Source organism: Dasypus novemcinctus, chromosome 29, assembly GCF_030445035.2.
Source record: "Dasypus novemcinctus isolate mDasNov1 chromosome 29, mDasNov1.1.hap2, whole genome shotgun sequence".
NCBI classification, from domain to species: domain Eukaryota; kingdom Metazoa; phylum Chordata; class Mammalia; order Cingulata; family Dasypodidae; genus Dasypus; species Dasypus novemcinctus.
The window spans coordinates 21,829,250-21,854,039 of NC_080701.1; the positions used below are offsets into that span (position 1 = coordinate 21,829,250).

Sequence of the window (24,790 nt, forward strand, 5' to 3'; positions counted from 1 at the left end):
ATCACTCTTTGTGTTGTATAGTTCTGTGGTTTTTTAAAAGAAGTTTTATGGTGGTAGCATATATACAATATAAAATTTTCCATACTCATCACTTTCAAGTATATAATTTGGTGGTATTAATTACATTCACAATTTTGTGTTACTGTCTTTACCATCCATTACCAAACTCCCGTCACCCCAAACAGAAACTCTACCTATTTAGCATTAACTCCCCATTCTCTTCCTCTACCCCTTGTAACCTGTATTCAGACTCTATGGATTTGCATGTTTTAATTATTTCATATAATTGAGATCACACAATATTTATCTCTTTCCATCTGGCTTATTTCCTTCAATATGATGTCTTCAAGGTTCATATCATAGCATGTGCCAGTACTTGCTTCCTTTTTACGGCTGAAATTAATGAATTTATTAAAGTTATAAGTATTAGCAATATGGAGACATAAAAAATAAGATCAATGAATTCAACTACATAAAAATTAAAACTTCTGTTTAGAGAAAAGTGTTGTGCCAAAAGACAAATGACAAAATGAGGAAAATATTTCCAACTAATATCATGGTCAAAGGTAGTCTCCCCCTAATAAATAAAGAGCCCCTGGAATTTCAAAAGTAAAAAACCCAGTAGTCCAGTAGAACCTGGCTAAAATACTAAGCAGATAAAGAAATACAGAGTTTCTTAAATATGAAAAGATGCTAAAGTCATGATATAAAAGGACAAATGCAAATTAAAGTTATATAAGTTATCATTTTTCACCTCCCAGATAGGCAGAAATTCAGAAAATTTGATAAATTCTGTGGGTGAGACTGTGGGAGCTTTTGCATATGGCTAGTTGGTGTGCCAAATTGTAACCTCTGCTATGAAGGACAATTTCATAATATCTGAAAAAAAAAAAAAAAAAAGACAGATGCATTTACTCTTTGATCCAACAATTCTGCTTTTGGGAAATTATCCTATTGATATACCTATACTTATAGGATATGTCATGTACAAGATTATATATTACAGCATTTTTTTTTTTTTTTTTTTTTTTTGGTAATAGCAGAATATTGGGAAAATCTGTTAGTATGATGCTGGTTAAATAAACTCTTGAACATCCTTGCATGGAGTTTTACATAGCTGTAGAGAAAACAAAGGCATTTTATGTATGGTTTGGAAAGATAAAGTAAAAAAAGCAAGGTACAAAATAGTGTTTAATGGTATGTTACCTTTTGTATAAGAAAGGGCTCACAATACAAACATTTTGTTCTTATATTTATATAAAGAAACACTGGAAGATTCTGTAAGAAACTAATAAAAATGGTTTTCTTTGGGGAGGAGTAAATGGAGTTGGACAGGGATGAGGTGTGAGTAAGACTTCTCAATGTATTTAATTTATATCAGTTTGATTTTTGAGCCATGTAAAGTTATTGCCTACTCAAAAAATCAGTGTAAAAATATTTATGATGGCCTAGTGTATTCAAGGTAATATGAGTTAACATTAATTTAATGACCTTATAAATTTTTTCTCTCTAGATAAGAATACTTCATTGAGGAATGGACTTCTGGTGTTCTTCTTCCTAATTGTTCCACTTATTGTAGTTGCTGTCTTTATCTTCATCAAGAGAGCTCAGCTAAAGAAAAGCTGTTTCAGAAAGAAGAGATCACAAACATATGAGTACTTAGATTTTTTTCAAAATTTAAAAAATAACCTGAAGTAATTTTTAATGATGATAGTCATATCATATATGTTGGCATACCTTTAAAAATAGAGTTCTAAGTTATTTCTATTCTTTTGGCATGATTCGGGGAATTAAAGGGTAGCGGTGATTAAAGCCACCTCTTAAAATGGTGAGGGAAAAGGATTATGGTGACCAGACTGTATGCTGCTAAACTTGGCTCTTATGGTTCATTTTACTTGATAATGATTTCTGATAGTGGGATAATAGAACTATTTGGGCTTCCTAATTAGAGATTAAAATATGGGACAAAGATTAAAAGTATATATAAAATGCTGCCACATCTTTATTTCAAGTACCACTTCTCATAGAGGAAGGTTTTTAAACATCTTTTAAAAACAGGTTTTGTGAATTACTGACTTTCAAGAAATAAGTTTTGACTGAGGAAGTTTTGGTTATCATAATTCAGAGACCTGACATTATGAGGCTATGTGTTGGACTCTCCCACATCCCATTTACTCTCATGGCGTCAACTAACACTTCTTATACATTGGCATTAGAATGCAGCATATGCTAGTTGGATTTTGTAATCAAATTTGAGTTCAGGTTCCAGGTTAGTTGTTTTCTAGAAGTATGATCAATAAACCTCTGAGCCTTGGTTTTCTTCCTCTAGAATGGAAACATTAATAGTATCTGTCTTAGAGGGTTTGTATGAGGAATAAATGAAATTTTACCATATAAAGCCCATAGTATTTACACTGTTAGCACATTGTAAATACTTACAAATTGGTGTGATTATTATTGTTATAGTAATGATTTCTAAATGTGCATATCCAGCCTTGGTTGCTCACCTTTGTATTATTGCCCTACTTCTCACCTACTAAATACTATTTTTCCAGTGTTAGCTTTAATTGTTAATATCTCCCAAAACATTTTCTTTCTTTATCTCATTTCCTAGCACATTTCAGACTGACGAAACCATGCAGATAATCCCACAGTGCATCTCCCAAGTTTTAGTTGCATAGGTATAGCTGTCTCCCCTGTATCTCTACCTAGCAGTCAGACTGTCACCTTAGCATGCCTAAAACTCAGCTGATATCTTTCCAGTCAACCTTTTTGCTCCCTCTGGACTTCCTGTTATTTACTGTGACTATGTCAAGTTATGTGCATGTAGCCTGTGAGTATGCTTTTATTCTTCTCTGATTTTAGAAATACTTGAGGAGAAAAGTTGGGGAACATTGGTCTAATTGACCAAATTTAATAATTTCTTAGGATTTCAGTTTCTTCAACTGTAAAGTGAGAATAATAATATTTTCTGGCATTGTGAAAATTGTGAAAACTGTTAAAAGTGCCATACAAATTTTAGTTATCATGATCATCGTTACCACTTACCACCAATATCATTATTTATTTGGGAAGATGTAAGTTATGTGTAATATGTCATGTAAAAACATTTTCATCTTACTGGAGCTCAAAGTAATTGTATTTGCAGATCAAACGGCAAAAATCAAGCAAATGTTTCTAGACAGCCAGTGAGTGTGCCTCGACATGTTGCTCCGGTGACTCCCTCCAGAGAAGCAGTAAGTTTAAAATGAAAATATCTTTTTCTTTACTATGTTAAGGTATTGCATGTTTTTGATGATGAAAAAATAATGGCTCTATCTATGTAGATATACATATAGATACTTTCTTATGAATTAAGGCTTAGTAATATAGTAACTACTAGCAAAATGTGGCTATTTAAATTCAATATTGCATTAAATAAAATTAAGAATTTGATTCCTCATTTGCACTAACTACATTTCAGATGCTCAATAGACCATATGTGACCAACGGCTACTGTATGGGACAGTACAGATATAGAGCATTTCGATCATTGCAGAAAGTTCTCTTGGACAGGCCTGATCTAGGGCATAAAGAAATTAAATTGCTGGGTTGAAAGGTAGTGCATCATTACTGGAAATTGCCAAAATTTCTTTCCAAAGCGGTTGCACCCTTAAGTGATAATATAGTTAGTGTAGGATGAGCATTCCTGTTAATCTACATCTTTGATTTTTTTTTTTAATAAAAAATGTATGCCCGTTGTCCTCTTAACCTTATATCTTGAGAATTTTTCCATATCTCCATATGGAGGATGGCCATATAGTTAGAAGTTACCTGTATGTTTTTCTTCCTCCTTGACATATTTACATTTTTTTCTCCATATTCTAGAAGTCAATAAAGCAGTTCTTGATAGCTGTTTTTAGATTTTCAGCTCGATAGAGTCCTTAGGCATGAGATTGGGAAATACAATCTCTCATCTCTATTTTGTTTGTTGTTAATATAGTGATATCAGCTTTTTCTTTTTGGTTACTGTTTGCCTCGTACCTTTTAACATTCAACTTTTCATTGTCCTTACATTTTAAGTTGACTCATAAACAGAATATATCCTGAATTGAATTTTTTTTTTCAATCTTTGCCATTTTACTGGAGACTTTAGTTCATTTACATTGACTGTACTTAATATAGGTTTTCTGCCATATTATTTTGATTTCATTTTTTTTCCTGCTTTTTTCATTTCTTCCCTACGTGCCAACTCCTCTTCTTGAATTCTTTTTGGGTTGATTTATTTCTTCTTCTGGCCCATTTCATTTTCTTCCTCTGCTAGCTTTTAAATTAGGTACATTATTCCTGTTTTGTTTTGTTTTTTAAGAGGAGTTTCTATACTTTTAAACATGCATACTTAATGTAAAGTCTAAAATTAATGCCCTTTCTTGCAAACAGTGTAGTATTAGAATGCTTTAATTGTGAATACCTCCTACTGATTTATATGCTGTTGTTGTCTAGTATTTTAATTCTTTCTTTAAAATCCTACAGTACAGATATTATTGAATTATGAAATGTTTATTGAGATTTGTGAAGTATAACTGTTAAGAGTATGGCTGTGAGCCAAACTGCCCATACTGAATCTTGGCCTTGTCACTTCACTAGCAGTAACTTTAGTCTAGTTTCTTTACCTCTTTGTACTAGTTTCTTCATCTGTAAAAGGAAGATTAAAAATACTTATTTCAAATTATTTTTTGGAGTATTAGATGGTTTAATATGTGTAAATCACTTAAAAGAATGCTTGGCCCCATAAATTTTAGCTATATGTTTCATATTCTTTGCTCATCATTTCTACTTAGTTCTTCCTTCTGGCATGTCTTCTTCCCAAAGGATATCTTTTAGAAGTTCCTTTTGGTAGTAAACACACCCAGTTTTGTCTGCTTGAAATATTTTAGATTTGAACATTATCTGTTACTTTAACTAACTAGTTATCTAATTACCTAGCTGCTCTAGGTAATACCTTTTCTCTCTTGCTGCTTTTAAGATCTTTATCCTCAGACTATGGTTGGTCTAGATGTGGATTTTTAAAGCTTCTTTACAGATAATTGGACTTCCTGAGTCTAAGGATTTATGTTTTTCAACACTTTTGGAAAATTCTTAGCAATTATTTCTTTAGATATTGCCTTTGTCCCATTTTCTTGTTAACTCCTTCTGCATTTCCTATTAAACACATTAAGACCTTTCACCATTCTCCATGTCTTTTAACCTCACTTTGATATTGCCCACCTGTGTGTGTGTGTTCTGAGTAATTATGTTGGCTTTACCATCTGCTCACTGTCTCTCCTCTGCTGTGTCCAATCTGCTGTTTAACCCATTCATTGAATTTCTCATTTCAATCATTTTATAGTATTTTTCATTTCTTTATTTCTACTTGGTTCTATTTCAAAGCGGATTGGTTATTTGTGATAGTCCCTTTTTTTTTTTAAGATTTATTTATTTTCCCCCCTTCCCCTCCTCCCACCCTGCTGTTTTTGCTGTCTGTGTTGTTCTCTCTTCTCATTTTCTCTCCTCTAGGATTCACCGGGATTCAATCCTGGAGATGCCTGATGTGGAGAGAGGTTCCCTGTCAATTGTGCCACCTCAGTTCCTGGTTTCTGCTGCACTTCACCTTGATTCTCCCCTTGTCTCTCTTTTGTTGCATCATCATCTTGCTGTGTAACTCACTTGCATGGGCACTGGGTCACCTTGCAGGCACTCGCACAGGCACTGGCTTGACATGTGGGCATGCTTTCTCTTCTTTTTCATTAGGAGGCCCCAGAGATTGAACCCAGGTCCTTCCATATGGTAGGCGGAAGCTCTATCACTTGAGCCACATCCGCTTCCCTGTGATAGTCCTTTGTGGCTTCATTCTATATATGTATATATTTTTTATTTCTATTTTATTTATTTGTTTGTTTGTTTGTTTGTTTGTGGTTCCAGGACTGGAAATTGAACCCAGGGCCTTGTATGTGGGAAGCCAGTGCTCAACCACTGAACCATATTGGCTCCCCTGAGTTGGCTTTTTTGTTTATTTGCTTGTTGTTTTTGTTTTTAGCAGGCACTGGGAGCTGAACCTGGGACCTCTCATGTGGAAAGCAGGCACTGAATCACTTGAAACACATATGCCCTTCTTTTAATTAATTAATTTATTTTTGAGGGACTGGGACTGGGGATTGAACCGAGGACCTTGCATGCAGTAGGCCAGCACCCCTGTGCTGGCTCCCTCATGTGTTTGCTCGTTTTGTTTAGGAAGCACTGGGAACCAAACCCAGGACACCCCTCCCTGGCCACCATGTAGGATGCGGGCACCCGACAGCTTGAGTCACACCCGTTCCCTCTCCCTTCATTATCTTATAAAGGTTTTATTTCTTTAAACATGTCCAACATATCTACTTTATGTTTTCTCTGATCATTTTAATGCCTGCCGTCTTGGTGGGTTCTGTTTTGTTGTTTCTGACTACTCTTTCATGGTGGCTTGTTTTTTCCTGTGCTTTGTGATATTGATTGTGAATTCATATACCTTGGGACTTTATATGTGGGAATTATTTGAGTCCTGAAATAGTGGGTTCCTACAAAGAGTGTTTATTTTCCTTGACCAAATGCTTAGGAGCATGGCCAATCTGTGATGTCTTAAAACTAAAATTTTGTTTGAAGTTTTTTGGGCCACAGAAGTGTGATGAACTCTGGCCAGCAAACCCTTGTGAGTTCTCCTCACTTGTCCTTCCTTGGGACATGTTTCTTCTTATCACTGTTCCAGGGTCTAGACCTTATATAGGTGTTATAGGCAGTCTTTCATCCAGCTCAGGCGCTATGGTTAGTCTCCCGTCTGTGTGTTACCTGAAACCACACACTCTAACCCTCTAAGGATGGGGAGATATTCTTGGGGGAGGGGGAGGGGGCAAATGCTGCTCCAACTCTGGACTCAGTCATATTTTCTTACTGTTTTTTGCCTTTAATATGTTTCTTATTTCCCCATCAACTCAGCCAATTACTTAAAAATACCTTTTAAGTATTTTAACCATCATTTTAGATGCTCTATACTGAAAAGATTTCTCTGGACAGTTTCTGCTGTTTGCTAGCAATGACCCTGTACCCCATTCTTTTTAATAGCTGCATAACATTCTATTTTATGGACTTAACCATAATTTTAAAAGCAGTTTCCAGTTTTGTTACCACACACACACAATAATGATGCATCAAGCATTCTTGCACATGTCTTTACATAAATGTAAAAATTGATGTCCGATAATTCCAATAAGGGGAATTTACCTATCCCTTTAAAGTGCTGTTCCTATAGTTTGGTGAAAAGGGATGAAAGCACTTTCTTGCATCCCTTCTCCATTTTCATAGTACAAGCAAATCATTCTGTGGAGAAGTGAATAATGGATTCTAGAAGCCCTATTCAACGACAAGATTCAGATTGCTCAAGCTCTTCTCTTACCTTCTGGATATTCTGCCTCTCAAAGAGCTTTAGGAATTAACAGTAGATACTAGAGAATCTTGGTCAAGGGCACTTCAACATTGTTTTATTAAATTTTCCTAATGTAATGTGATATGTGAAAAATATTTTTATTTTCTTATTTGGAGCATGTTATGTGGTCTCACTTTGCTGTCAAACTTTAAACTATCTTGTCAAGGAAGAATATTATGAATCCATAATAAAGATTTGCAGACTAGTGGTATTTACAGTACCAGTTAGATACAAAATGGTAGATATTTTTGGAAGACTTTATTTGAAATATAAAATTTATTCAAAAACAATAAAATAACAACCTCTATGAAGTATGAGCTACATGTAATTAAGTAAACACAGCACGGTACCTAAAATTCCAGTTTTCATCACATCAACATCTTCTTTTAATTATAAATTTTCTCCTTTAATAAGTATTGCTTCATTTGTAGCATTAATTACTTCATTTCTGTCTTGGACTTGTTGATGCAAATTGCTTACAGTGTCTTGAGCTTCTTCTAATTCCAGTTTTGCCTTATCTAACTGTTCATTTAGTTGTTGAACAGAAGTCTTTTGAGAGTCAGCAGAAATCTTCTACTTTGCATGGTTCTCTTGGTGTGAAATCATCTCCTTATGATAAGCTTCTTTGAGAGATTCTACTTTTGTTGATATATTACCTTTTAACTAATGCAGTTGAATTGAACCAAGGATATAATACTTTAGCATTATTTAGTTAAAACAATATAGTCTTAAAAGAATTAAGTATTCTACATCCACTGGTAAAGATATGCTGAATAAGCAAAATATTTTTAAGTGTCAGCATTTTAAATAAGTAGTCTGTTCATTGATTTTAAGTATATTAATTGCTTTTATATGGAAAGTAACTTAACTATAGAAAATGTATTTATAGGTACATTGTGCTAATAACTCTCTGCCTTCCTTTTTTTTTCTTTCTTTAGCCTTCATATGCAAACAGATTTCCAGTACCAACTTATGCAGCCAAGCAACCTCAGCAGTTCCCATCAAGGTCTGAAGTGAATTTGCTTAGATTATTTACTAGAAAAAACCAACAGTTAAAGTCAAATAATTTCCCTTCTATTTTAATTTAATTTAGAGTAAGGTATTTATTGCTAACAGTTTAGGTAGAAGAATATTTGCAGAATGTCTTTTGGAGAAATTTTATATATGTTTAGTCATGCCAGAAGGGGTGCTGATACAAAGTACCAAAAATCTGTTGGCTTTTCTAAAGGGTATTTACTTGGGGTAGAAGCTTACAGTCACAAGGCCATAAAGTATAAGTTACTTCCCTCACCAAAGTCTGTTGCCATGTGTTGGAGCAAGATGGCTGCTGTCTCTGCGAGGGTTCAGCCTTCCTCTTCCTCTTAGGATCTTTGGTCCCAGCTTCTTCCAATCTCAGCTTTAAGCTGGCATAAGGCTTTTCCCTTCCTGTGACTTGTCTCTTTCTGGGCTCAGCTGCTGGGCTTAGCTGCACAAGGCCAGCTGTAAACTATCAGGTGAACAGCTCCGCTCTCTTTCCCTGGTCTCCAGCATCAAAACTCAACTCTCTGTGCTCTCCTTCTCTGTGTAGTGTGTTTACTTACTTGTCTTTGAACATCTGTTTACGTAGCCCACAGCTGTAGCATAGCTATAGGTAAAGACTCAAACAGAGTGGCCCTAATGAAGTGGTCAAATAAAAGCCCTAATCTTGATTTAATAAAGTAAAAAGTGAAACCTCTGCATCTGATACAATCTAATATGCGCAGAGGAACAGACCAATTTACAAACAAAAATCAGTCTTTCTTTTTGGAATTCATAAATAATATCAAACTGCCACAGATGGGTTTAAAAATCAGCAGGAAAAAAGAAAAATTATTACTACATTTTGTACCACATAAAATCACCATTCCCTACAAAGTCCTTCATACTACATTTGGATTACAGCACTGAGTAGTATCCTTACATGTAGTCTTTATTATGCACCAAGAGTGCACTGAAATTGAGGATCAAGAAAATAACATATATATTGTGAGACACGTATATACCAGGTAGTCAATTGAGTAGCGGATATTAAAATTGGATAAGAGGTTAAGTATGTCTACAGGATAAAGTATGAGGATTGAGAAGGACAGGTGTAGAGTAATAGCAGGTTTAATTCTCAGATTGAATATTATGTTTGAGAGAGCTGATATTTCAGCTCTATGTGTATAAATAGAGCTAGTTTTAGACTTAATGGTAATTTGCTGCTTTTAAATTCTACTAGCATAACAAGTGCTTAATCCATTTAGTATCCTGCATTTGTGTTTTACAATTTCTTGTGCTATTCTTTTAAAAAACATATATAAGGGGTCTCCATGTAGATCAAGTGGTTGAGCATCTGCCTCCCCCAAGGGAGGTCCCAGGTTCAGTTCCTGGTGCATCCTGAAAAAACAAAACTAAACAACAAGCAAAACCAATGAAAAACCAATTCAAGGAAGTCAATGTGGCTTGGTGGTTGATCGTTGCTGTCCCACATGTCAGAGTTCTAGGTTGAATCTCCAGCCCTGGTACCTTAAAAAAAAAACAAGCAAGCAAGCAAACAAACTATATATATATAAACTAGAGACTTCATACAACATTGATATAAGTTTGGAGTAGCTGTTTCATTTTAGACTCTGATTGAAGCCCTTTAACTATTGAAATGTCATTTAATAATAATTTTAGGATATAAAGTAAACTTTACTCTTGTCAGGGATCCCAGGGATGGTAGTATATTGAACTTATATTGAATATAGCATTATTTCCTCAATAGACAGACTATTAACTATCCTTTTTCTCCTTTGCAGGCCACCTCCACCACAACTGAAAGTTTCATCTCAGGGAAATTTAATTCCTGCCCGCCCTGCTCCTGCACCTCCCTTATGTGGTTCCCGCACTTGATATTTTACCCTTCCTTTTTCTGATGTCTTCAGGGAACTGAGCTAATATGATCTTTGCTTCCTGATGTTTTCCTGAAAAGTTTTTCTTCCTGCTGCAACTATGAATGAAAACAAAACGCCACAAAGCAAATTTTACTAACACAGAAAAACAGGAACTGAGTTTGGGAATCAAAAAATATAATGAAATGTACTACAACCAGGGAATTTTAAATAATGTTTCCATTTCCATCATTGAATAAGCCTTGTTAGCTCATCTGTGAGGTTAATGGTAATGCATTTAACATAGACATATTGTAATGATTCTCCAATTAACTGTATTGGTTTAAGTTTTGTCATTATGTGCTTAAATGTTGATTCCGAATTTTTTATCTTAGTTATCATTATTGTAGATTCTGGTTTGAATATGTGATAATCTAATGCCTATGAAAATGGACTAATTAGCAGCCAATAATAACTAATATTTTTCATCTTGCACGGACTAATCATTGCCATCTTCAGGAGAATGCACAGAACCACAATTTAGATGTCATAATATTATTTTAAAGGTATAAAATACCCTACAAGTTTGCGTGTGTTCACACACAGCTATTAACTTTCATTTTTATGACCTCAACTGTAGACAATGAATATTAGAAAAACTTAATTTAATATTAGAATTTCTTCTGTGAATCATGTTGAAGCATGGCATCCTTTTGCAATAGCACTGGTATTTTTAAAAAATAAATTCTAAGATTTAAGGTACGAAATATTTAATAGGTCTAATCAGGTATGCTCTTGATTCATGGCAATAATGAAGCAGGAACAATTAAAATATCTTCAATTGGTTGGGCTGTTATAAAACCACTTGAAACTTTTGTGAGCACTTTAAAATTAAGTCTAATCTGAATTTTCCAAGTTTGCTATTACTATCATTTAGAATGTTTACATTTAGTAAGGTGTGCTGGATCATGTCTCTTGTCACTGATATTTTCTGAAGAAAAGAAGGAAGAAAAGGTTTTCTTAGATAAGTACAAAAAAAGTTTGCATCTGGTATCTTCCCAGCTGCATTAAAAAATGAATTTTTACAATGGAAGAAATGGTAGGGCAGTAAAATTTTAAACGCTTAAACTTTTTCATAACCTTTCATAATAAACTTTAATAATAGGCTTATTAACTGAATTTCATTAGTTTTTCAAAAAACAGTTTTGGGGTGTGTGAGTGTATATAAATATAAATATATATATACAAATATAACATTTACAATAAATATTTGAAATTCTGTTTTGTGTCTCCTGGTAACTTCCTAAATATTCAAGTATACCTCCTAAATACTCAAGTATTTATAACTATTAATTAAAATATTCTATTAGATAAAGTACTAGCCAAAGTTATATAGAGATTATCTCATTAATTTTTCAGACTTTTCCCTAATGGTGCATAATGGCTTTCTGATTTTAAAGGAAAACAGGCTAATTTTGAAAAAGGTAGAATATTTCAACTCTGAAGATAACCCATTATCTCATTGATTAAAGCACATATTAAAATAGTTAACAATCCCAAATGAAGTTCTATTCATTTCACTATGTCTCTAAATGAATCGATAAACTTTTCTTGGAATTAGATAATTCCTTGGATCTTTAAATATTTAGAAAGTTTTTCTAAAAAACTATTTTGATTAATCAGAATTTCTTTCGCTTATATATATATATATGTTTTCCACTTAGGGTTCACCTTGATTTAGTTTGGATTGCTGTTAAAACTTGCAAAATTTCTTGGTCATGGATGCCATTTCAAAATTTGAAAATAATAAAGGGCTTCCTTGCCATTTGCTAAAGAAGTTTTAATAATCAAAGCTAAATTGTAAGTTTAATACCACTGACCACATGCTCGCACACTTCCCTAGTTGAAAGTGCTGCATTTTCCTTTTCTGTCAAGGAAATGCTCAAGCAGAGCTCTAACCACATAGTTAAGTACTATCTAGGTTTTCTAAGTATAAAGCAGACTTTATTAAAATCCATAAATGTTTACTTAAACTTTGCCATTTTAGGTACTCTTATTTGGTGCTACAATATATAAAGTGATGGATAGGACATCCTGTCTTTTAAGAAGTACATCATCTAGTTATGGGGAGAGCCATTTAAACAGGAAAAGCTAGGGAGAGGGAAAGAACTAGGGAAAAAAAGAACTAGAAGTCTGCCTTCAATATAGCCTCTGGCTGCTTACCACAAACTGGTTAGTCTAACCATATGCTACAAATTGTTTTTCTGATTGCTGTTAAGCAAAGTGAAACCATCTTTTGGCTCTGCTGTTTCCTGAAGTCTATCATTGGGGGTTCCTGTTGAGATACAAGCTAGGTCAGGGGTTCTTAAGGGGCCTGTGAGCTTAGACTGAAATTAAAAAAAAAAATTCTTATGGGGTCATATTCGTGTGGGTGTGGTATTTTAAATAATACACAGTATAGTGTGGATTTAGTAAAGGGTCTACAGGACAAAAAAGATTAAGAATCCCTGAGCTAGGTATATTTTTTTGTTGTCCACTTTTTGCTTCTTTTTAAATTTTTTCTCCCAGGCTTAGGCTGCCCTGTTGAGTCCAATGCATTCATAAAACTGCTTCTCACTGTCAATTTAAATGTGTTGATTTCCCAAATGAGCTCTCAGAAAGGGTTTTTAGTTTGTCTGTCTCCCCTTTACTAATTAGCTTGAGCGATTAATCCATTCTTTGGGCTCTAGAAAGACTTCAAAGATATTGCATATAGATGGAACCTGGGGGTGAGTGTTGAGGTGAGGGAGTTGTTGCAGCCCAAGTGTATAATTGACTTTGTTCATGAAGGATCAGAAGTAAAAGTAGCTAGAGCCTGGGGGCTAGGAGGAAATAGGCGGCAGCCTGGGATCCAAGTTTAGAAAGTTTTAATACTATATTGAGTAATTTCGCTCGTATTTTTTACAGTACATAATTTTTTACTGTAATTAGGGCAAGCATCTTTTCTGTTTAGCTCATTCACTATACGAATGAATGAATATTTAATTATGCTGAGAAATTACTGAAGGAGAGAATGACAAATTTTAGCCCAGGGCTTCCAGATTGAATGGAAGAAAATGTGACTAGAGCCTGATGAAGAAGTTCTTTTTGGCAGTCGGTGTGGAAATAAGTGGTGGCAGGCTTTCTCCAAATAATATGAAAATCTGCTCTTCCCTTTCTTGGAATCTTTTCATATATCTGGCTGCAAAGCTTTATTTGTTGTTGCTTGAGCTATTTTAGAGACTCAGCTATCTTAGTTTGTCAAGTTTGCTGTAACCAAGTACCACAAACTAACCAGTTTCAACAACAGAAATTTATTCTTTAATGGTTCTGGAAATTCAAGTCTGAATTCAAGGTGTTGATAGGACCGTGCTTCCTGTGGGTAGAATCCTTTACATGCCTCTGGCCTGGCTTCTGCTGGGTGGCATTTCCTTGGCCTCTGGCGGCATAAGTCAATTTCTGCCTCCGTTACCTGGACATCTTTTCCTTTGTGTCAATCCTCTTATTATGTACAGATTCTCCTTGTAAAGACACCAGTCAGATTAGAGCCCACTCTAGTTTGGTCTAATTTTAGTTAATAGCATCTTCAAAGATCTCAAATAAGTTTACATTCACAGCATCAGGGATTAGGACTTATTAAACATGTCTTTTCGGTATACCCAGTTCAATTCATAACACCAGCTTTAGTGAATATGTTTGTTTATGTACATATGTGTAATTGTGTGAGCATATAGTTTTTAATTCAAGAAGTATTACCCATTTGCCTTTCAAAGCACTTAGGCCAGGGGTTTTTAACAATGGGTGGGTAAGCTTGAATTGAAAATTTAAAAAAAAAGATTTTTGTGGGGACATGTTGGTCCAGGTGTGATATATTTATTAAATAACACACAGTTGGTGATTTTCATCTGACTGGCAAAGGGGTCTGTGGAACAAAAACGTTAAGAACTTCTGACTTAGGGGATGTGATATAGAGCAGGGCCTGATTCATATGTTAAGTCTTTCGCTTCCATCAGTACAAAGCTGGAGGAGGTACAACGACACGGAATTGGTACGGTTGGCTAATCCCTGACAAGTCGCGGGCCAACAGACCAGGGTGGACCACCAGGACGGAAGCAGGATTTAGCACAAAAGCGTACTCTTCGCTGGCGGGCTGGCACAGCACGGCGATTAGCGCCGGGAGGCCTTAAACAGAAGTCTCTATTTAAGTCAGCACTGCGAGCACGTCTCCCGGGTTGCACAGCGCACGCGGCTGGCGGGGCTGGGTGTGGTTAAGCGGGGGTGGGCGTGGCGGGGGTGTGGTGGAGTGGGGGCGGGGCGAGGTGTGGCGGAGCGTGGGTGGGCGGAGCGGGGCCGTGGAGCGGGGGTGTGGTGGGGCGGGGACGGAGCGAGGTGTGCCGGAGCGGGGCGGGCGTGGCAGAGCGGGGGCGGGGGGCGTGGCGGGGCGGGGGTGGGTGGGGCGGAGCGGGGGGGGGCGAGGTGTTGGGAGAGGTGGTGGGGCGGGGTGGGCGTGGCGGGGGTGTGGCGGAGTGGGGGCGGGGCGGGGCGGGGCGTGGTGAAGCGGGGGTGGGCGGGGCGGAGCGGGGGCGGGGCGAGGTGTGGCGGAGGGGGTGTGGTGTGGTGGAGCGGGGGCGGGCGGGGCCGGGTTGGTGGGGGGGAGTGAGTGGAGTGGGGCTGTGCGCGGCTCTCGGCGTCCGCGCGTCGCCGCGGCCGGCGGGCTTCGGTGGCGAGCAGGCCCAACGGTCGCCGGCTCAGTTCCCACTCGGAGGCGCGAAGCCCACCATGTTCCGCCTGATGATGCTGTTTGCCGGGCTCGGTGACTTGCTAGTGGCAAGACCCGGTAAGACACTGGTGACCCTGTGACGTCGGTCGGAGGCGGAGGAAGGGTTTTCTTTTCAACCTGTACTCGTTTGGGCCAAATTGTGGCGCGACTACATCAAAAGCCTGCTTTGCTCCCTTTAGCTCTGTCACGCTGGAAACGGAGCCTTGTATGGACACTCCGTTGGGATAGAGAAGAGACACATAAAAGGGGAATAGAATGTTTTTTTCTTTCATTCATTAGAGTAGCTGTAGGTGTCCAGAAAAAAACCATGCAGAAAGTAGAGTTCCCAAATACTTCCCCACCCTCTACAGTTTTCCCTATTATTAACATTTTGCATTAGTGTGGCCCTTTGTTACAAATGATGAAACAATATTATTATAATTATACTATTAAATATGGCCCATAGTTTACATTAGGATTCACACTTTATGTTGTACATTTCTATGTTTTGTTTTTGAGTTCTTTTATTCTGGTAACATATATACAACCTAAAATTTCCCATTTTACCCACTTTCAAATATACAGGTCAGTGGTGTTAATTACATTCACAAGATTGTGGGAACATAATTTTAACAAGCCCAAGGACAAACCTTTTACTCTCTGAATCTGAATTTTGGACAGCCTTTCTTGTAGACCTGTCACCCACCTGTCAAAGCTCCCTCAAAATTTTCTTGTAGTCAAAGGACCCCAGAAACATCTTGAACTCCACTCAAATTGGAAAAATAAACTGGATTTTTCCTCAACTATAATTTTCTCTAATATAATAAGTTGTTCTGCAATAAAACAAACAAAAAACCCCACAAACCCAAGACATACAATGTCTGCTGTGCTGCAGAGGCACGTGAGGATAGGAAGAACAATATAGAAGTCTTCAAAAATTTAAAACATAATAAGGAGGTTAAGATGCAAGTAAAAGTTTTATAGATGCTCTTATTTTTCCTTCTTTTGACACTTTTTTTTGCCATCCTGGGACCGTACATGGGGTGTCTTTTACCCTTCATCCTCTGTGTGCATACCATAACATTGTTTGGCAGTACCACAATTTAGTCAGTTGTCTTGTTGATGGGCTTTTTGGTTGTTACCAAACTGTTTTGCTGTGGTTCTCAAACTTTTTGGAGTCAAGACTCCTTAATCCATTTAAATTTGAGAGGAGCTTTTGTTTAAGTGGGTTTATATTACGTTAGAGAATAAGATTGAGAATTTTTAGATTTTAAATTCATTTAAAAATAAAGTTATAGACCTATAATATGTTGATATATATAACACATTTTAAAAGGACACATAGGTATATCTTCCCAAACAAAAAATAGTATTGAGAAGAGGAGCATTGTTTTACATTTTTGCAAACCTTTTTAATGTCTGGCTTAACAGAAGACAGCTAGATTCCCATATCTGCACCTGCCTTCAATCTGTTGCAATATGTTCTTTCATTTGAAATTCATGACGAAAATCCAACCTATGTAGTTGGAAAATGGAGCAGTGTGTATTAGCCTTTTCAGATAATTGTGGGAAGTCTTCTTTGATATTATACCAAAACTTGACAAGCAGTAAAGATTAGTTACAATGTGTAATCTGAAACAATACCAGTGAACTTTATATAATGTTCAACCTTAAAATCCATTAGTCTAATTTATACTTTGAATGGATCTTTTACGCATGCATGGTTTTGAAACATCATGCATTGGTTATTTGGCACACAAAGATTCAGTGAGTTAGGCAGATGTTCCAGTGTTGACACATTTCATTATAATGCTTTTATAAAAAACACATTTGTCAATATCCTTAATCAGGCAAGTCTTGAGTATTAGAAAGCTATCAGGCTCATAGTGACAGAAGTTTTCCATAGCTGGAATTTTTGTTTGAAAGTAACAGATACAGTCAGTTGTTTTCCCTGAAGTGACCGGCTTACTTTGTTATTTTATTTATTTTTTTACTGGAGGAGTGGTGGGTTACCAGAGCAATCATGCATAAAATACAGGATTCCCATAGACCACCCTATTACTAACAACTTGCATTGTGCTACATTTGTTATATTTGATGAAAGCACATTTTTATAATTGTACTATTAACTGTAATACATGATTTAATTTAGGGTTCACTGTGCTGTACAGTTCCATCGATTTTCTTTTTTAGTTTTTATTCTAGTTTTGTAGTTTTATATACACGTAACATTTTCCATTTTAACCACATTCAAATGTGCATTCAGTGTTGTTAATTACATTCACAGTGTTGTGCTACAGTCACCATCATTCACTACCAAAATTTTCCCATGTTCCCAAATAGGAACTCTGTACATTTTAATCCTTAATTCCCTTTTTCCTGCCCCACCCTGTCCCATGGTAACCTGTATTTTAGATTTTGACTCTATGCCCTATGAGTTTGCTTTTTCTTGTTGTTTCAAATCAGTGAGCTCATACAATATTTGTCCTTTTGTGTCTGGCTAATTTCACTCCAAGTGATGTCTTCAAGGTTCATCCTTGTTGTCACATCTATGAGAACTTCATTTCTTTTTACGGCTGAATAATATTTTGTGTGTATATACCACATTTTGTATATCCATTCATAGGTTGATATACACTAGGGTTGCTTCCATCTTTGACAATTGTGATTAATAACTCTATGAACATTTGTGTATGAATATCTCTTTGACTCCCTACTTTCAGTTCTTTTGGGTATATACCTAGAAATGGGATTGCTGGGTCATATGGTAATTCCATAGTCTCTGAGGAACTCCAAACTGTTTTTCACAGTAGCTTCACCATTTTACATTCTCATCAGCAGTGAATGAGTATTCCTATTTCTTCAAATCCTCTCCAATACTTGTTATTTTATTTTTTTAAAATTGTAGTCTTTCTAAGTGGTGTGAAATGATATCTCATTGTGGTTTTGATTTGCATTTCCCTAATGGCTAATGAGTTTGAGCATCTTTTCATGTGCTTTTTGGCCATTTGTATATCTTCTTTGTAGAAATGTCTATTCAAGTCTTTTGCCCATTCTTTAATTGGATTCTTTGTCTTTTCATTGTTGAAGGATTTCTTTACATATGCTGGATGCCCATATCAAAAATGTGGTTCTCACTTCAAAGTATATCAGAATCTGATCTCATACCACCTCCATAGATACTGCTACCACTCTGATCCAAACCAACACTATATCTCTTCTGGATTATTACTGCCATTGTTTCTGAGTAATTCCTGCTTTTGTCCTAGATCCCCTTAAGTCATTTGAACCCAGCAGCTAGAGTGATCTTGTTAAAACGTATGCTCAAAACTCTCCAATCAGATCTCAAATGAAAGTAAAAACCTAAATCTTACAATGCCTTACAAAGCCTTTTACTATCTTAACTCTTCATATACCTTTTCTGTCTTGACCCAACTCCAATTTTCTTGCTCATATCACTCCCAAACCATTGGCCTGGCCTATTTGCATTTCCTAGGAACATGGCAGGCACATTTCTGCCCTCACACCCTTTTTTTTTAATCTGCCTAGAAATGGTTCCCTCTCCTCCTTCAAGGCTTTGTTCAAGTTTCATCTTCTCACAGAGGCTTCTTTTGACACCCCTTATTAAAAGTATTCCTCCACTCCAAAAACTTCCTATCCCTGTTTTCTAATTTGTTTTTTTTCTTTGATACTTGTTACCATTTACCGTGCTTGATAGCCACTTACTTATCTTGTAAGGTCCATATGGGAGCAGGAGTTTTTGTCTCTTGTTCATTGCTCTATCTCTAGTGCATGTAATAAGCACTTAATAAAATATTTGCTAAATAATGACTAAAATTGCCCTCTGTGGTAGGTTTGAAGTTATATGTACCCCAGAAAAACATATTTTAAAACTTAATCCATTCTTGTGGGTGTGCATCCATTGTAAGTATGGCCCTTTAATGATATTATTTCAGTGAAGAAAGTGTAGCTCACCTCAGGGAGGAGCTTAGTAGGGCTTAATAGGGTTTAATCCTATTTCTGGAATATTTTAGTAGGGCTTAATAGGGTTTAATCCTATTACTGGAATGTTTTATAAGAGAATAAAATTCAGACTGAGAGAGAGGGAAAAAAAAAACAACAAACCATAGGAGGCAACAAGCTGAACCCTAAAGAGAAGGGTAAGGCCAAGAGATGCTACTGTATGCCTTGCCTTGCAAAAAGCTAAGGGCTCCTTGATCGCTGACAGACAGCTCCAGAACTCCACAATCTTTGGGGAGAGGCCTTAGGAATTCTCTATATACAACTCTTAAGATTTCAAGAGAATACCCCCTCTACTCTTTTTGAAATAGACTTTCACCCACTCCTGGTTGCTCTCAAGTGACTTAATGCATATAGTTCTTCACTCCAGGCCACATGAACTCAATTGTTTGTCACAATGTCCCAGCTCTCTGTAAGCTGCTTCTTTGCTCTCAGGACAAACTCTGGGCATTGAACCCAAAACACATTCCCTGGGCAGTCTCTCAGACGTTCACCTGATAAATTGGCACCAAAATACATGCACCTTAATGGTGCTGGATTTTCTCTAGGTTCTTGCCTATGTTAAAGAGAAGAGAATTTTAAGTGCATGCCAGTTTAGTTAGGCCAGTAGTTTATTAGGAAAATGAGAGAAGAGAAATGGAAGAAAATAACAGATTATGGGTCCCAGGTATACTTGCGAGTTGGTCCAGGCAGAGAGGAAAAGGGAAAAACAGGGCAATTTTAATCTCTGTGCTTGCTTTTTAAACCATTAATTATCCCTTCCCTTGTTAATGTTTGGGGGAGGAATCCCAGCTGTTTGCAGTTTTGATTGGTTACCACACCCATCACTTTCTCCAGGGGCTCAATTATAAGGCCCCTTGAGAATATCCATGGCTTTTCCTTGATCCTGGATGAAATCTTGTTCTAAATAGAGGATTCTCGTGGGTTCTTCCAGCAGCTCTCTGGCAGGGGTTGAATGGGTATGGGGGCATGTCTTTCCCTCAGAGGATTTCCAAGTGGGATTCCGTGGCCACATGTTTCACAGCCGTAGTTTCCTACCATGTCCCAGATTCGTTCTTTCGTTCCCTAAACTAGCCTGCTTCACTAATATGTGCACAGAGATTAGGCTGCTCCCTCTGGAGCAGGACCAGGGACCCACAATGGGAGTGCTTGCTTTCTCCACCCTGCATTGTGGAGCAAGTGGGGGAGGATCCAACAAGGGCACCTAGAGCTACTTCTCTGGCTTTTGAAGCTGCATTTTCTTCATTCAGCACTTCTCCAGTTCATGCAGTCCATTAACAATTTCCATAGGAAGGTTGCTGTTTTTAAGGTTTCTCTGCCACCTTTGCCTGCGGAAGGTTGGAACAATGACAGCCTTTGAGCTGGCATCCAGTGATCCAAAATAGCTGATTAAAGTAGAGATCTGTGATCAGACCACACTGACCCAGAGTTTGGAGAACTAGTTCTTTATGTCCCACCCTGGCACCAGTAAGCTGAGCTAGTAGCTGAATCTGCAGTCCCCAGTGCTGCTGGCCATGAGGTTAGAGGTAGGAGGCTGGTAGCTGCTGCAGGGAGGGTGAAAATCACTGTGTTTTTGCTTGTTTGTTTATCACAATTTACCAGTTTCTTCCTCTTGCTCCTTCCTGTATGCTGCACAGTATTCAGCTAGCCTCTAGAGTTTCAAAATGGGTGATTCAGATAGTGCCTGCCATTTCAATATTTGTTTTGGTGGGAGGACTCCTTCTTGGACTTCCTATTTTGCCATCTTGCCATAATCCTTTCCAAGGTCGTTTTTAAAAACTTTTGTCTGGTATGTTTAAAGTCTGGTTTTTTTCATTGATGGTTTCTGTTTTACCTTTTCCCTGTTTGTCTTTTATCTTGTATTGCACATTGTATATTTTAATATTTTAATGTGTTAATTCTGGGGTTTAGTCCCTGAGCTGTCTATTCCTTAAGTTTGTATCCAGATCATGATATGGCATGATATTTCTTGACAGCGAGAAAATAACAAAAACAAGCGAAGCAATGCAATGAGCACCTTTCACAGTCTTTGCGAATTGGTTCTGTGTTGTCTCGTCTACTCCTTCAGAGCTTAGCCCTCCCTTCAAGATAAGCAGCCTGAGGCAAAGATGCCTGGGGAATGGGTGGAGCTCAGTGGTTGTGTGCCTGTTTCCTATGTATGAGGTTCTGGGTTCAATCCCTAGTATTTCGTTTAAAAAAATGCAGTCTCCTTTTAAAAAGTGCAGAGCCCTCTCAAGCTGTTTTTTTAGTATGTTTCTTGTCTTGGACCTGTGCTAGTTGCCTTAGAAGTTCTTCTATTTACATGGCTCCTAATGCTCCATCTTCTATCTATGAAATAGACTTTTCCTTCCTCCCAGGTCCTCTATTGTGTTTCTTAAAGTAGGTAGTTATTTGTCCCTGGCCTCTTTTTTGATTGTTTCTCATAGTGGTTTAGCTGTTGGCATACTGCATCTGCGTGCTGGACAGGTCTGGAATGATGAGCCAGAAACGAGTATCTTACAGTCATTCATGCTGCCAGATAGATTGATTGTCACAGATATACAAGCACCGCTGCTTGCACATAGGTTTTACTCTACTCCCTCTGGAACAGGACCTGGGACCCACACTGAGAGTCCAGGCTGACTTCACAAGAGGCATTGGGGAAGGGACCAGCAAGGGTGTAGGAGCTTTTCCTACTCTTTTTAAGTTGGGAATTCTTGAGTCAGTGCATGCTTAGAACACACAGTGAATGGACACAGAGAGCAGGCAATGGGGGGTGGGAGAAGGGGAGAGAAATAAAATAAAAATAAATCTTAAAAAAAAAAGAAAACACAAACAATAACTTGCTTCTACCAAACATTATATAATTATTCCTTATTCAGGAAAATTGGACAAACACTTGAAATTCCTTCCTGGGAGAATTTCCTTTCTGTATTCTCCTTCAGGGATAAATATAAAAAGGTTTATATGGTTGTACCAGTTGACTTTTGGGTACTATTGTAAGCATGAACCTAATTTTCCCCTTTTAGTTTGATGGTCATAGGAAATTTCCCATGAGGCCATAATTATGGATTGAAGGAATGATGTCAGTGCAATAGGAATAGGCATATTAGAACACAGATCACCTGCTTATGCAAGTTGAAGCTTTCTGTATCTGTTCAAACCTAATTCTCTATATAATACTTAATTTGATGAATATTCCTGGGAACACCTGATGTTAGAATAAACTCATTTTGTGAATAGCAGCTCAGGTAGCAAGATCATATATTATTACATTGTCAGAAGTTTAGCTTCAGTCAGTGTCCACTAGAAAGTGAGAAACTTGCACAAAAGAAATATATCATATTTCTTACTATTATATATATACTATATTAGTTTTGATGGCTAATATATAAAATTACGACAAAACTGTGATTAAAACAATATAAATTTATTCTATCACAGTTTAGGAGGCTAAAAGGATAAAATCAGCATTGGCAAGTTGATTCTTTCTGGAAGCTCTGAGAGAAAATACTTTCCATGCTTCTTTCCTAGTTTTTGGGGGCTGTGAGTGCTATCCTTGGTGTTTGGATTGTAGATGCATCACTCCAGTCTTTGCCTCTGTCTTCACATCATCTTCTCTATTTCTTGAGAAATGAGAATGCAGCCTTGCTTCTGGAATTCATTAATTACTGGGATAGAGGAAACATCACCTGTTTTTATCAGTAGTTGAATATAGGTACCAGTGCTTGCGTTGATTTGTTTCAGTGAAGAAACCATATTTAGAACAATATCTATTATTGACATTATCCCCGATTAAACCTAAGGTAATTGTTATTATCTGTGGCTTATCTGTCATTTGCACAGATAGAGCAAGTCAAATGGTAACATGAACACCACCCTTGTGTATTTGAGTTATTTTATGGGAGGACTAATTTCAGATTCAGAAAAGCGTGATTTATTGTTTTGGTGATTGTGGGGATGATATTCAGGGACTTCCTTTTGGCCTTCCTTTCCATAATAAACCGTAGGAAGGCAATGTGGAAATCCCACAAGTTACTGAGTGTATCTTTTTCCACAAAATGTCCCATACTTGGACAAATTGTAATAGAATAGACTCGTAGACACATGAACCCAATCATACACAGATTGAACTTAAACTCCATTTATCACCTGATTTTATCACTTCCTAAAGAGAACCACAGTGATGTTTTAGGTCTCTCAGTAATCACTACTAATTTATAGTCAGTGTTTAATATTTACAGAAGATCTGAGTGATTGGGTTTTGATTTTGGGAATCCAATCTTAGGATTTTTCTTTAGTTGGTCATTTCAATTTATTTAAATATATAAATATGTCAGAGATATTTGATCTTAGTGCTTATTTATGTTATACCTTTTGGATTTCATGCCTTTTTAAAATAAAATTCCCTCCCTATAAAAATCTGTGTTGGACTTGTTTTATTGATGTCACATGTGCTCTTTTCTTAATTTGGAATAATTATAGTCTGTTGTATATAATACATTTAAGCATCTATTTAGATACCTCGTGATTCTTCTCTAGGAGTGATTAGGAAATTTAGAATATTTTAATTATTCGTACCTTCCATTCTCCACTCTATTATATGATTATAGTTATTATTAATCTTAGTTCTTCTATACCTTTATACCATTAAACATTATGTTTCTACTTCTATTAGTTGTTTTTTTAAAAAAACTTTATTTATAAAGACGTTTTTGATTACAGAACAGTTACATAGAAAATATAAGGGGATTCTCATATACACCCTAGCCCCTTCCCCCCTCACATTGATTTTCAGCCTTAAGTCACATCTTTTTACCAATATCTTCAATGAATGGAAGGAAATAATTCTCTTTACATGACCTTCTCAAACTCTTCTGCTTTATTTCCTGATATTGTTGTATATATTATGTCTACATTGTTGTAGCCTTTAACATTTATATCCTGTTATATAACTTTGGTTCCTACAGTTGTGTTAGCCTTTATTCTACATTTAAGCCTGTTTAATGCTCACTACTAAGCTTTTTTGCTACAACTCTGTTGATATCTTCACTGGGAGAGGTTTGTCTGCCTTTTGTTACAGGCATATATAAATTATATTCCTTAAGTTTTTATTTGTAAATATCTCTTTTGTCTTAATATTGAATAATTCGGCTGTCATTAGGTCCACACTTTCTTGAAGACTTTTAAAACATTTTTTCTTCAGTCTTTTAACAGTGAAACAGTCTTTTACAGCACTGTAAAAGTACTGTTTTTACAGCTGTGAAAAATAGGCCAGCTCCTTCCTATACCCAAAATGTTTTTTTAAGTTCTTTTTTGTTCATATGCCCATTGGATTCTCTCTTTATCTTAGCTGCCCAATAACCTTAGTAGAATATGTCTCAGTTTTAATTGCCAGTTATTCCTGGAACACAATATACTTTCCAGTGTATTGTTTCAAATCTTTTCTTTCAGGAAAGTTTTTAAAAATTGTATTTTTGACAAATTTTTCTTTTCTGTTTTCTTCAGGAATAGTAAATTCTGTGTAAGTTGAATAATGCACCCCTCAATTTTTGTCTTTCACATCCATCATCATATCTGTTTTTCAAATTAAGTGTTTCCAAGATTTTAGTAGGAGTACACATTGGTGAGCCATTGACACTTCCATAAGTACACCTTATGAAAGAGCCT

At 36.6% G+C, this 24,790-nt stretch overlaps 2 protein-coding genes across 7 annotated transcripts in view; both read left to right on the forward strand.

The window, feature by feature from the left end:
* ADAM9 (ADAM metallopeptidase domain 9) overlaps positions 1-11,625 on the forward strand; it is a 187,539-nt gene extending 175,914 nt beyond the window's left edge. The window contains exons 19-22 of the mRNA XM_004446430.4: positions 1,514-1,655; positions 3,149-3,236; positions 8,410-8,477; positions 10,273-11,625. Coding sequence (XP_004446487.1) covers positions 1,514-1,655; positions 3,149-3,236; positions 8,410-8,477; positions 10,273-10,366 — 392 coding nt within the window. The 3' untranslated portion in view covers positions 10,367-11,625. The remainder of the gene's footprint in view (positions 1-1,513; positions 1,656-3,148; positions 3,237-8,409; positions 8,478-10,272) is intronic.
* A 3,385-nt stretch (positions 11,626-15,010) lies between these two features.
* Positions 15,011-24,790, forward strand: part of ADAM32 (ADAM metallopeptidase domain 32) — a 269,013-nt gene continuing 259,233 nt past the window's right edge. For all 6 annotated transcript variants that reach the window (XR_011647754.1, XR_009184075.2, XM_058290128.2 and 3 more), the window contains exon 1: positions 15,011-15,199. Coding sequence is in view for 4 of the 6 variants with exons in the window: in XM_058290128.2 (XP_058146111.1) it covers positions 15,142-15,199 (58 nt within the window). In the remaining 2 variants the exon portion in view is untranslated. The remainder of the gene's footprint in view (positions 15,200-24,790) is intronic.